General features: G+C 41.6%; 1 protein-coding gene across 1 annotated transcript in view; it reads right to left on the bottom strand.

Moving 5' to 3' along the window:
- The window catches only part of unc5a (unc-5 netrin receptor A), a 119,080-nt gene that overhangs the window by 56,329 nt on the left and 48,002 nt on the right, over positions 1 to 14,749 (bottom strand). Inside the window, exon 2 of the mRNA XM_070836346.1 lies at positions 1,267 to 1,479. Within this exon, the coding sequence (XP_070692447.1) occupies positions 1,267 to 1,479 (213 nt within the window). The remainder of the gene's footprint in view (positions 1 to 1,266; positions 1,480 to 14,749) is intronic.

The raw sequence follows: 14,749 nt of genomic DNA, 5'->3' as shown, positions 1-14,749 counted from the left end.
ATTGTTTTGATCAGGGTCGACTCAGTGACAATCTCTGAATGGTCTAAATCCTCAAGCATTCTCTCTGAAATGATAGTAAACAATGGCTCTTTCATTGCCGTTATTTACAAGAGCCCAAAATGACTCGAGGCAGCAAGGTTGTAACATGATGTGATGAGCTACAGTCTCTTTCACCTGTATTCCACATAAACTCAACTCTATGGAAACATAGCTGCAGTTTCCTCTCTTCTAATTTCTGTTGTACAAGGAAACAGGTGCCGTATACCACAGAGAAATGAAGTTTAACTCACTCATCTGCCTCACAGTCACTCGTGTACATTTTGTTCTCAGCACACACGTCAATCAAAGCCCCAGTATTGGAGATTATTTGTGTTCATTCATACACTAGATCAAAAATCACCTCACCTCACCTCACCTAGTAAAGTGTCGGGTTGAGTCGACACTTGGTTAACCCCATGACAGTTTTAGACAATGTACACCTACATTTGAGTGAGCAGCTGCATGCCAATCCCAAACCCTGAACACCAGATGGATGAAACGTTAACACGGCAGGCACTTTATCTAAAAACAAAGAGGCAAAGTGTGCATGTGAATTGATACATTCCCTCTTCATATTTTCCTGCTTTAAACACCTTCCCTTTGTGTTGTAGTGTGTGTGTGTGTGCAGAAGCAGATGGGTGTGTCTGTCTTTTTGTGCAGGTACCAGTTGTTGTGTCAGTTATCTTTTTTATGCATGTGCTTGTTATGTATGGCTACAAATCTGAGCGTGCATTTGCACGAGTGCGTGCGTTCATCTCCATCTTTTCTCGTTCCCAATCAGTTGTCAGGCTGTGAATGGGTGGTTTGAATTTGAAGATCGCTGCTGAATCACACCACATCAGTGTCATACATGTTTATGACACTGATGGCGGAGGCGGGAGATTGCAGCACAACAGAGAGAAAAACAAACAGGTCTCCAAGGTGATCGAGAAGATTTCTGAGACTGAAACCAATGTGCCTATTATGAGACTGGCAGGCTAAATAGGCTGGAGGATGAGCCAAGAGAATGATGGAGCACAATAATCACTGGCAAATTGCAAACCTTAGTTTCAGCACGCAAACACTTTACATAATGTATCTATGGAGTTGCATGTGTCACACATCCGCAGCAACCAACGTGAAAACACTGCTCATCTCAGCCGTGCCCAGAAGGTGTTCACTTTGAGCCTAAATTAAAAAGGAAATTAATTATGTAGATGGGACACGCACAATTTGTTTTGTATCTACCTGTGGCTGGGTCAACAGTCCGCTCAATCAAGTGGTCGTCCTGGTGAACCCACTCGCCGTTGCACTTGAAGTAGATCTGCGTGGCTGGGGTGGAGCGGCAGGTCAGCGTCACCGGCTTGTTCTTCACGATGTACTCGTCCTCTGGCTCCACCAGGAAGTGAGGTAACAGGTCCGAGAAGGAGGCAGGAAGTGTTGCTGTGGCGTGCTCGGAGCCTTTAGAGAATAAAAGAGGCAGCGGTTTTAGAGGCATGCCAAATAGAAATGAAAAGGCTTTCAAGATTTCAAGTTGTCATGATGGCCAGAGCTGAACCTTTCCTGACACGCTGTAGCGACTTCCTGACTAGTGAGTGAAAATGCAGAAGACACAAAATATCTTATGCAGCCTTGGTGAACTGCGGCACATATGTACACATATGAAAGAGACAGAAGAAATCAGAGACAGAGACAGATGGACAGAGAGAGTGGAAGAGAGACCCAGAGCAGTATGGAGAAGAGTTGGCAGTGACAGTGCTCGGCCTTGTGTGCTCTTGGCTGGGTCGAAGGGATAGTGGAGTCCATGTCTTTACTCCGGCTCTTAATCACAGCCCTTTAACATCACGGCTGATGGACCGGCGGCCATAAATCCCGTCTCAGCGACTAGGCCACTTCACACTGTGTTATACGGCTCTCCAACCAGGGCTCTAACTCTACCCACATTAAGCGGGACGGGGTGAGATGCAGGGAAGTTAAGAGATGACTGACAGTTTGACAGCCAGTTAACTTAAAATCACTTCCTATATAGAAGCCGTTTCATTCATACAGAATGGCATGACATGTAGGGGATGTAGAGAAAGAAAAGGGAAGATACATCTCGCCTGCGCAGAGATAAAAGAGCTGTCCTTCAGGGGGGACAATGCTGCGATTTGCAGCAAACTTTTATACTTGCTGAAAAATGTTCAACACACATGCTAGATGACACAATGCAGCCTACAGTGCACACATCCTTCCTCTGTGAACACGGTTTCTCTCTCTCTAAACATATTAGCCTTGTGCAGGAGATAGCGAGAGGACACGGAACAGAGTAGAAAGAGGGAAATAACCTCTTTACACCACCAACACTCAGGGGAGACCAGTAAATCCCAAAATAAAACCCCTTTAAAAGGAGAGTAATATTAATTTACTGCCCTGAATCCAATATGGCTGACAGACCAGGCATTAACAACCTTCTCCATCACTCCCCGTGCAGCAGGAGAGGATGGGAGTCTACATCTCTCATAATGAAACGGCAACACTCATGCTGACCTTTCTCTCCTCTCTTTCTCTCCTCTCTTACCCAGCCTTCACTCATCCTTGCAGCTTGCTGATGCCCGGGTCAGGGATAATATTACGTTGCGTCATAAACACCAATCTTTGGATAAAGACATTATCTGTCAGTTCCTCCCCCACTACACATTACATTAATGTCTCTTTCTTCTCCTTTTATTCTGTTACCCCTGCGTGCTGAGTTGCTAATTTATCAGGATGAGATACAGTGAAGCATGCCACTGCTGCTGCCACTGAACCCCATTAATGTTTCGTGTACATGTTTAACTCTTAATGAAAACTAAATGTTCTGTGTCCAATGAACGACATAGATCACTTGCTGACACTTTGCCTTTTTCCCATTTTCCAAGCACATTTTATTATTGCAATACATTTGCAGAGAAGAAAATGTCATTAATATGGCAGCTCCCTATTCAGGACAACACAACTGCCTGACATTATTTACTATGTATGCGAGTGTGTGTTTGTCTCGTGGTGTTGAGGAAAAGGCCACAGTTCATCATGAATAGTGAGCATAATTGCTCTAACAGAGAGCCAAAACTTTGCTAATAAACAGCATGGGACCAGTAGGTCAGGTTGTTTGAAAGTGTGTTGGTCCTAATGATGGCGGCTTCTTCTAATGGGCCGGCTTCCAGCTTTGTGACCACGGCCATTAGCCGGCCGGGCTGACCCTCTGTACTCCCCACAGACGGAAGACGACAGCTCACTGAAACAGTGGGTGAGACTCACCTCACACCTGCCAGGTTAATCAGCTCATAGAGGACAGATGATGTTGAAACAGAGAGTGAAACCAAAGCCACCTGAGACGCTGACAAGTTGTTAGAATGGCTTGATGAGCTCCTGATGTTGTTAACTGGCTGCTGGCTTCTCGTTTGCTGAGGTCACATTCAGCATGAACCCTCAACTTTTGATGATGTGTCCAATTGGTGTTTGTGTATTGCACGCGCCTGTGTGCATCACAAGGGGTGGGGGTTAGTCCTCCATTTTAGTACATGCGCTTTAGGTTAATGAGGTTAAACACGTAATTTCTTTAGAGAAGTAAATTGTCATTTTATGGGAGGGCATTCTAGTCACGCACTGCTTTATATCAAACCCATAATGGAGGGCTGATGCGTAGTAAATTGGCTTAGATTATTGTCACGACACAATGTACTTCAAAGTCAACGTGCACACACACGTGCACAGACACACACACTCACTCACACAGGGAGTATCAACCACTTAACAGACTCCTTGCAGGTCAATGCACAAATCAAATAGACATACAGCAGCACTATGGGCGCTGCATTAGATTCCACTGAATATGATTGGCTAATGCCGCCATTAATTGTCAAATGCATCTGAGTCCATTGCTGGATCATTTATAGTCGCACAGACACAAACAAACACAGCACGCTAAACGTCTCCCTTGTTAATCGTGCGGCCAATGATGATGATTCAATTGACACAACATGCTGCATGTGTTGCTAGGGCCCAGTAACCATCGCACAACTCTGTGGATGCCATGAAAAGGATACGGAACGTTTTTTTTCTCTTGTACTTTTTAAAAGAAAACCATCAGGTTGTGACCCGATATTTATCTGCAGCTGCTATTCTCTCGAGAGACTACTCAACTGACCTAAAATACGCTCACACACACACACACTCAAACACTACAAGGGTGCACCAGGTGTCAGGGTGCTGAGCCATGATGTCCAGGGCATATTTCCTGCTGCGCACAGACCCCATGTCTCATCTGTCCAGCTGACCATGTCAACTCCCAAGTCAGGGACCGTGCATGTTCACAAGAGGAGGAGGAGGAGGAGGAGGAGGAGGAGATGATGAGAGGGTGCTTACAATGCAGTCAAACACTCTGTATAATGACAAACCAGAAAAAAGTTATATTCCTGTAACTGCTGAAACAATATATGCACACACACACCACTGCTTTTTTAAAATGCACGCAGGATTAGATTTTCAAAGGTGTTGCAACTTTGGAAAACGTCTTTTGTTACAATCCACAATATTTCATAATGGATTTTTACTTTATTGGCACTCACTGTATCACTTTCCAGGGGTAAGTGTCTTTTAAATATACACACAGATCTCAAGTCTTATTTTGAAATGAAGTTCCCCATACTCAGCCTCACTTCTCCTCTGCTCGTGTCAGCATGCCACGTACTGTCGACTTGTGTTATCGCCATTTGTAAAATAAGCACTTATTTTTTTAATTTCACTCCATATTATCTACTTGCAGAAGCGAATTGCTGAATGCACTGAGGATGTCAGCAGGGAGAAAAATCATAGCTGGAGAGAAAATAACCCTCTTTTGTGTTTCTCCCCCATGGCACCAACACACTGCGTGCCCTTTGGAGCCAATTACATTTTTTTTTTCTTTTTACAACGTCATGTCCCCAAAGGAAAGCATCATTGAGCAATCACTGGGCATAATTTACATCAAAGTGATGAACAGCAGCTATAACAAGTGTTTTATGACACCATCAGCGCCTTACAATGTCCTCTGAAATTAATTCAATTAAAATTACTATCCAGAATATTAAACCATTTCATGTTTAGCTGCCATTAACAACAAAGCCACGATCAAATTTGTCACAATCAATTTGTATGTTGATGTTTTTCTTCAGAGTGTTTGGGTTCGCTAAAGTGTTTTTCCTGGACACTTTTATACCATTGAGTATCTTTATTTGGAAATCACTCTAAATATAATGTATGTACATCAGGGTTGAAAAGGAGCATACTTCCAATGGGCCTCTGACAACATTAACATTGGGAGTGATCAAACACAGGGAAAGAAGCAGAAACGGGATGTGTAAGGAAAAGCAAAGCTCCATCCACCATCATATATAATCTGGAGCACGGCTGACTGATGTATGTTTGTCCCCAGATGACAAATATTTACTCCTCCACATGTCTGGGATTCAGAATACATTCTTCAATGAGACAACCATGCTTCAGCAAGCATTCCTTCAGCCACACACACTCCTTCTCTGTCAAACACACACATGCACACACACACACACACACACACACACGTGTAAACTGTACACACATACTGTATACACATTCATGGAGATGAAACACACCCAAACACAAGATGCTAAAAAAAACATGCGCACGTACGCAAAATATAGATCGCAAGCATGCAAAAAGGGAAATAGCTGCTCACAAACAGCTTTGTCTTTCCTTCGATCAATGAGAGGCGCAGAATTATGCATACAAACAAAAAATGCAGGTTTACACAGAAATCCTCAAACACACACACACACATAAAAAAATCAGATACCATACGATATCTATGGTCATTACGGCTGGTCAGTCACTGCCAGTGAAAATACACTTGTATCGAAACTGCTCAGATGTATTAAATAAACATGTAGGAGAGATGGCACCCATGGCAACCCAAACTTAATCACATCACGTTTGCATCAGTGGTGAAGGATGCAGAGAGGCTTAAAAAGGAAAAAAAAAAAAAAAAAAGAATCCAAGAATGAAGGACAGAAGGAGAGGAGGAGACTGGGAGGATGGGGTGAATAAGAAAATCAGTCTCACACATGCCACATGTGACGTTATTACAATCTTCTCCCATTTAAATGAATAGCAAATTGGCTGCTAAGCATGAACATTGATGCAGGGCTGCACATCTGTGTGCACATATTAATTCAGGATACTAATATCGTGCTGCCTACACTGTTCCCTGACAAGAATATTTCCATGATAGATGCGCTCCTGAAGCCCAGGTCACATCCTAAACTTTGAGAATTGCCATCAAAAGCCGACATAAATCATCTCCACTCAAACAGGCAGCAGTTTGAATGATTAAATGCTGTTTTTTCTAGTTGTGTCATTAAACAGTTTGTCAACAAGAGAAAAAAAAAGGTTGAAGCTGTTAGTTGTGTAAATATGATGCACAGCAACACTATTAATGAGCCATGCACCTTTGAACAGGAGCTTACACATCTGCTTATTCCAGGTTGTTGATTTTTATTTATTAATTTTTCCAGCCATCTTTTGAAACAACAACCTCAGCAGGGGGGTCCAGGCAGGGAGGCGACTTTGTGTCGTCTACCTTTGCCACCAGCGCTGACACTCCATACACCCTTGCATCTCTCGCCTTTCAAGGCGACGCCGCCTTGAAAGAAACAATCCCCGTGAAACCTATGAGACCATTTTAAGTTATTGTCAGCGTAAAAGAACTGACACTTTGAGAACTGCGAGTAAGTGACAGAGGCTGCATGTGTGCAAATATATTTGGCTGCGCATGTTTGTGCAAATGTGAGTGCATGGATGGCAGGACGTGGTGTTTAACAAGATCAACAGCTGGGAGCGTGAGTTTGTGTACATAACAGCGAGAGCGCTAACGAGACAAATCCATCTTTACGATTTAGATAGTTATACAATCAGACCTGTGATTCAGAAAGCACGTGGCTATTTTTAGAAGCATCATTAACTCTGTGTAGACTAACAGTCTCCAGATTGGACGAAATATTCATATTCATCACTCAAGTGCCGCAGCTGATGCTTTGTCCCCATTGACTTCCAGATGTTTCCACTGACAGTCCAGTTTCATGGCTGAATCAGCCTCTCAAACTCAAATCAGTTTTTCTTAGCGGTGGTTTAATCACTGGCTGTGACTCTCCAATAAACTCTGCATCCTACGCTGCATAATTCAGTGGCTACACTAACTTGGGTATTTTACTCAAGTTACATATACGCTGTCCCCTTTCATTACAAAATTTATGGCATTTCAAATTAAGTGTGAGAGTGTTTAGCTGGCTTTATGAGAAAAAAATAAACTTTTGATCATGGCTTCATATTAAATAGCATCTTCTCAAGAGATGAAGAGCTTAGTTTAAACTGAAAATACATAATTCAAACCCAGAACATGGCAAAGATCAAGTTGCATTATTAGTTAGAAATGTGCTCCTCTTTGAGCGTTTGTGTCTAAAAATAATTTCTGGTCTTCAGAACAGCATATTAGCTGGTGAAGAAAAAAAAAATCATTCAGAAACTTGTATAATATCTCTGCCTCTTACAGCTTAGTTTAGCCATTTAATGTTTGGTGCCTGCGGTGTACAAGGTCACTTATGAATTCAGCTGAAAGACAAACAAACAAAAACAAAACAAAACAAAGAAAATTAGATTCATCTCAAGATTTTGAGATACTCACGAAGCACAGTGAAGACCTGTGCAGATGCAACAAACACTTGATAGATTTAGCTCATTTTAGAGGCACAGTCAACATGCTCCGCTGTAGTAAAACTTGGGATTTAAATGCCTCCGATTCTTCAAAGCTTCACCTGTTTGGCGGTTCAGTGCATGTTTTTCAAAAGAGCCACAGAGATTTAAACACATTTGACTTAATAACTACACGCAATCCTCAAAGGAGCTGAAGACATCCTGAGCTGTCAGGAGGGGCAGACACAGTTGCAGTCTTTGCCATCCCAGGCACGCACATGCTCATGGATTTGTCGTCCCCTTACGCTTAGCCGGAAACGAGGTTATCCAGAAGCAAGTTCATTACAGAACTCAGCGCAGGCATGGGAAGAAACAGAAACGCAGTGGGAAAGGAGGCATTCTTAAATCTTTGAAACGGATGTTAGGAAATAATGGGGGGAAGGAGGAAGGAAAAGACAAGAGACAATTTAGATTACCAAGTTAATCCTTTAATTACTGAATATGCCTGCAGCTAAAATGAAAGGTTTCACAGACTGCATTTTACAAATGTGGAACAATTCGAACTGCAGAAACTGAGGCAGACCACCATAATGATCAACAGCCATAAACCTTAAAATAATGGAATGTCAGTATCGCTGGTAATCTATATTGTTTATGATGCTGGAAAAACTGAACAAAACACTACAAATTGCAATCCAGAGCTGCAATACACTATCCCCTTTCTCATATTACAAACACTGTTACTTTGAGCACTTTACAATTAGATAAAACATATTCTCTTTCAGCCGAGCGTGCACCGCGCAGCATGCCAAACGTCTACACACAAAACACACTACCAGTTCAGGGACGGTCCATGAAAACAGGGTCAATTTGGCAAAAAGGCAAACCAGCAAAAGAAGAAGAATATTTCACTGCTGATATCTACGCAACTTCAGTCTGTTTCACCAGCTTTTGACACAAACTGTTGTAAACGTGAGGCCCCTCCTGCGACACTTGTCAACCACATCAACCTGCCAGTTCCTCTCCCTTCCTCCTCCTCCTCCTCCTCGTCGTCTCATCCTTTAACCTCCTCCCAGTAAAGATCTGGGTAGAAAGAAATAGGGGATGACTCCCTCTGTCTAATTAGTGTGACGGGGCAGGGAGGCTCCTCGGCATCAGAGAATTAGAACACAACGTGAAGATATGATCCATAACAAGGCTGAGATAAAGCATCACCTGTTCAACTTTAATTATTGTAACAAAATGCCAGCACCAACTTTCCAATTTAACAAGCCTCCACCATTTAATGTGGCGGTGACGCGATGCCACTGGGCTCCCGAACAGTATAGTTTAAAGATAAGAGGAAAGTGCAGCTGGGAACTCTGACTAGTTGAACATTTAACAATGTAGTCACATTAAATTACTTTTCCTAACAAGACCCCATTTACATCTGATATTAAGTGGTCTGTTCCTGGATCCGTTAATATAAAGTTGTAAATGCAAGAACCCAGTGAGAGGGGAATGCGATGGTCTGGCTCATACTGTGATCTCAGGAGGGCGTATATGCATTCAGCGTGACCACATTCTTTAAAAAAAAAAGAAGAAGAAGAAGAAGAATCTGCCCACAAAGCTAAAAGGTCACCCAACTCTGTCTTTCTGCAAGATAAAGCAAGCACGCTCAAAGCTACTTGATTTATAAAAAGAGGTGAAGTGAAAAAAACGCCTATTAACACCATGCTTACATGAAAAAGCCGGCAAATTGGATGTCATTACTTAGATAACATATTCAGACAGAAATCACATGTTAACACCTGATGTAAATCTGAATCTACAGTTCACCATATTAGCCATCTTAGTCATCATGCTAATATTTGCACCTTAATTAATTAGCACGAAATGCAAAATACAGTTGAGGTCAATGGAATATCATTAGCTTTGAAGGTATGAACCTGTTCTTTGAGTGAATGATGGCACTGGAGTCATTAGGATTCATTCCTCTGGGCACCAAGAATGTCTCCATCCAACAGTAGCTGCGTCGGTCCGGACCGAACTGGTGGACATTGCCATCCATAGAACCGTGCTGCTAGCATGGCTAAGAAGTAAAAATTGCTTTAGTAAACTTAACATGCCACGAGGACACTACTCCGCACGTGAAGTCATTGGTAACATCTTTCATATTCTATATCTTCCACATTCCAGAGACTAACAACAAATGCCAACCCCAGCCTCTATAATCCATGAATATGATGAGAATAATGGATGCTACACTCGTAAGAAATGCAGACACATTGCAGCGCTATCAAAAGACAAACACGTTTACCGCAATGTCACATGTTTACCAGTGACAAAGACTCAAATCCAGAGGCTCCAGACCTGAAAGAGAAATATAACTGGGAATTATGTAGATAAGTGTGAACCTGTCTAGAAATAAAAGACAGAGCTGGTTATCTGATATGACTCTCCCTCCAAAGCAAACCAAAGCGCATCTGAACCCCACGTGTGTTTAGGATATCAGTCGAAGGCAGGAGCAGCAAGCAGAGGGGGAAACTCATTTCAACCTGAACAGCTTTCTGATTATTCTCTATGTTTTTTCCAGTCCACCTTGCATCACAACCAAAAGCAGAGAAACAGTGACTGCTGTGATTTAACAATGCATGAATACAAACCGGTTGTGGAAGAAGCACGTCTTTCATTACTTAAAACACACCTCCTCCTCCTCCATTTCAGGTTAATCTACCTAGAAAAACATGTATTTGAGTTTTCCTGGCCAATATAAGAGAGTAAAACTTTGGCGAATAAAAAAATTAAGCCCCGAGTGTGTGACAGCAGCCACATGTAACAGTCACACCAGCTAAGGTTTAAAAAACAACACTGATCCGGATAATGTCCTGTCAAAATCCCAGTGATGGCAGCTGGTTCAACAGCTTATAGCCTCCTCACTTGAGAATGACTCATGTTACTTGGCCTTTATCTGTGCATTGGTAATCACTCCTGTAATATGTACATGACTCCTCACCAGCGTGTGTGATGAAAATTAAATTGTACCCTTAGAACATACAACTGTGTGCACCGATAAGTGAATAATAATAATGACGCAGGCCAATGTGCAGTCACTGCAGATGTCAATGAGGTGAAAATCAAATAAACTGCACATAAAACGGTTTAAGAAAACTGTAATAGGATAGGAAGAGGACCAGCTGCTCACCAAGAGATCCAAATAAAACAACCTCTTCCTAAAATGGAGCCAATGTTGTGACTTGTTCCTCTCCCAGGCAGCCTAATTTCTTCTGCTTTAACAACATTGAAGTCGGTATAAGAGAGGAGGAAATGGTGCCACACTTGAGCACAGTGCTTGTTCTGCCTTAACCCTGCAGATCAGATGTAATGGTATAGGCTTTAAGCTACTTCAGGCTCTGACTGCTGATGCCTACTACACAATGTAATTCTCCACACCTGCGACGGATGACTCCGAACATTCTGCCTTGAGAAAATAAATCAAATATTTTTACCTAAGCAATTTCGTTTTAAGAGAGGTTCAAAAACGGAGTATAATTTAAAGGATAAGACTGGTGGTATTTTATAATTTGGTTAGCATTACCACAATACTTAATTAAAAAGAAAAATGCAAAAAAAGATTTGTAAAAAAAAAAAATTAATTTGACACAATGTAAGATAAAGCAGGTCAAAGTGGTACCTACCTACAAATGCATCACATCTAATGTGTGTGTTTGTTTTTATATAGGTTGAATGTAATGCAAAGTAACCTATGATTGCTCTTGTTGTGAAATAGAAAGAAATGCAATAATTGTCTCGGAAAGAAAATGGAACGAGAGTGTCGAGTCACAAACAATGGGGAAACTCAGATACTCAGCTAAGTGCCAGTAGATCAAAACCACACTAGTTCTAGAGTAATATCCTTACTTACTTCCCTCCTCTCAGAAGGACAAGAGGCTGTGTGTGTCTGAGGCAGATAAGCAGCACACAGGAATCCTCCTTCCTGGGCTGTTACGGCAACTGATGATCTTCTGACAGATGATATGATGAGGTGGGACAGTGCCGCTACGCTGCTAATAACACCTCTCTGCAAATAAGGGCTGAAGAAATGCACCGTCTGATAACAAGGGAGCTGCTCTCATTGTACAGGAGGTGCTGGGAATTTTAGTCTCCATCTCTCTTTTAAAATTTCTGTGTTGTTTAAAATGTTCTGTGAATAGTGACGATGTTAAAAAGTATTTCGAGTTCTGTAGTAAACTTAAATGACATTTAAAAAGTCATCATGCTGATGTTTTTCCAACATATTGAAATGGAAAGTCACCTACTGCACAAGAACAGCAGGATGTGAAAACATTTCCAAAATGTAGCAGAAATGGACAAACTACAAATGCACCAGTGTAAGGATGTGACTATGATGCCTCCCACAGTCATAGAGGCTGTGCCTTTCTACTACACTCAGCAAAATCTACCTGAAAAATTACCATAAATGTGTGTTTTTCTGGACGATTAGCAGCTGTCACGTAGGCTGTAAATGCATTGTTTTCAGGCCACTCTCAGTAGTCTTGTGTCTAGTCGTAACACAGAGGACAAGCTGCAGCGGACACATCTTACACAGGAAAATCAAATTTATCAACACAATGGTCAGCTTTTTTTTTTTTTCCCCCCACAGCACTCACATTTACAGAGGGGTTACAGCCTTATGCACGATACACAAATTCTTTGCGCTGTCCTTGAGATCCTCCCATTGAGACTCATGCCTTTCAGTCTGATGTCAGTGTATTGTGAGCGCTACAGAAACTACAGGATAAGGACAACATGTTTGCTTTGGTGTTATAGTGTATACACTGAGCACAGCAGTCCTTTCTCTTGACTTCCCTCCACAATAGTAACAATAGCTGGTCTGGGTTTTTCCTCCTCCCTGCCTTTCCAAATCCATAAAGAGCCTTGATGGCTACGCTCTACATTACAGAGACAGAAATGGCCTCCACATCCAGCCCAATAATGTGCATGAACAATAGCAAAGCATTAGGTGACTGGCAATAAATATCTGAAAAGAGGCACTTTGTTCCAGGAAAATACACCAACAGATTTCAAGCTATGAGTCTAAAGAAGACATCTTATCAGGGCTGTCGACCACTTCGTGTAAAAAGGTGTGAAGAATAGTGAGAAGTGCTTTAATGGCAAGAAAGATTATTATCTCAATCAAAAAGAGCACGTTTTATAAATTAAGTCAGCATGTCGCCTCATTCTTTCCTGCATCTGATACAGAAAAGAGTCCACGTGACTAACTGTAATTAGGGCCTTTCTGGTTTGACTGTAAAACTACCAGTAAAATGTTAGTCTCAAACTATAGGCTCACTTTGAGAGTATTTGAATACCATTTGGATAATGGAGTGGTATTAAATTTATTTTTGGAGGGGGGGGGTGGGAACTGCTTCGAAATGCAGGGCAGGTGACGAGCCTGACAGGCTGTGTATGAAGAAACCACCCGGTGAATTTGGCTTTAATGACAACTCAGAATTTGAAAAAGGGAAATGTCAGTCATACTAAATGCACCATGCCTTATTTCACCTTGAGATATTCTCTGTCTAAATAATGGGCCACTTCCTCCTATAGAGCAGGACAGGGTTTGGCCTCCAGGTAACCACCTTCCCACACAATAGAGAAAATGTGGGCAGACCACTGCCAGTCTTTGTCAATGAAGCACGAATGAAGGCAGGATTTCAGGCAGTGAGGAAATGAGAACAGAAAAATTATACTCCAACATTCATGCAAAGTATTTTTTATATGTAACACTGCACTGTGGCAAATGCTGCAACTACATATATAGTGTTCTAGTAGAGCTGCCCACTTAATTTTGATAATTGAAATTATCTGTCATTGAGCCTCCAGGCAAGTCAGCAAGAGGAAGTTTTTAATTCCCCTTTTATCCACTTCATCCAGATAACAACAACAACACAGGATAAAATGTTCCCTCTCTCAAAAACATTTCTGAGTGCATTTTAAACAGGTCAAGGAACATTCTCAAAAAAGAAAATGCTTTTTCTCGTCCTTTTGCACCGAGTTAGATAAATAAATGAATGCTATTTTCATCTCCCTAAATCCAGTTAAGGAAGTGGGATACTGTTTATTTAGCTGCTCTTAGATCAAAGAATGGAAATAGAGGGAAAGTGCTAGCCTATAGTATTAGTACAAAAAAAAATCTCATCAAATTCAAAATTAGCAACAACAAATAGATATTTTTTCAGCTCAATTCACCACTGTCCCATGTGGAAATTTGACTTGCAACAAAGCAACACATTTTAAAGAACAGGCATGTCAGACAATAAGCTAAAACAAGCCAAAGCAGGGGATCAAACGAGCATCAAAAAGGGGGGAAAAGGCAACAACTTAATAACAAACAGGAGCAGTAGATTAGAGCTGCCAACTTGAGTGAGTCCAAATTAACTAATGGCATATAACTGAAGCAATTTTATTGTATACACTACATGGAAATGTTTGAGTCTACTCGCACTCAACTCCACTCAAACTCTTGTGTGATTTGTGTTTGGACTGCTGCTCATCAATCATCCTCCATCTCCCTCAAAAAGTGGCCCAATCCAGTGAACAGCAATTGTTTTTGGCATTTTTTTCTCATCATTTTGTGGTTGATGCTGTTGAGACTGGAGACTGCCTTGATGGTGTGTTCAAGTTCTTGAAAAAACAACAACACATTTCTCTAAAAAACGGCAGACTCGGCTCACTGTAGATTCTGAAATTCTGCAGTGAGTGCAGCCAGATAACCCTGGTATGAGCTTTATCACGGAGAAAACTGTAGGATATTTGTAGAGATGCAGAGTGATATGTGTTGTGCAACGTGTCACAATTTTACCGCTGAAGCTAACTAATGTGATCAAGGCACATTCCTGCATTTACTGCACACAGTGAATACAATTATTTTGATACAAAGGAAAGAAGGAAACAACAAAGTGCAAAATAAAGACATTTCAGACAGAATTATGTTTCACAGAAAGCACTGTCAGGTTATTTTCAC

Source organism: Pempheris klunzingeri, chromosome 9 (assembly GCF_042242105.1).
Source record: "Pempheris klunzingeri isolate RE-2024b chromosome 9, fPemKlu1.hap1, whole genome shotgun sequence".
NCBI lineage: Eukaryota > Metazoa > Chordata > Actinopteri > Acropomatiformes > Pempheridae > Pempheris > Pempheris klunzingeri.
The sequence above is the reverse complement of the archived record's forward strand: the minus strand, read 5'-3'. Positions and strand labels throughout refer to the sequence as shown.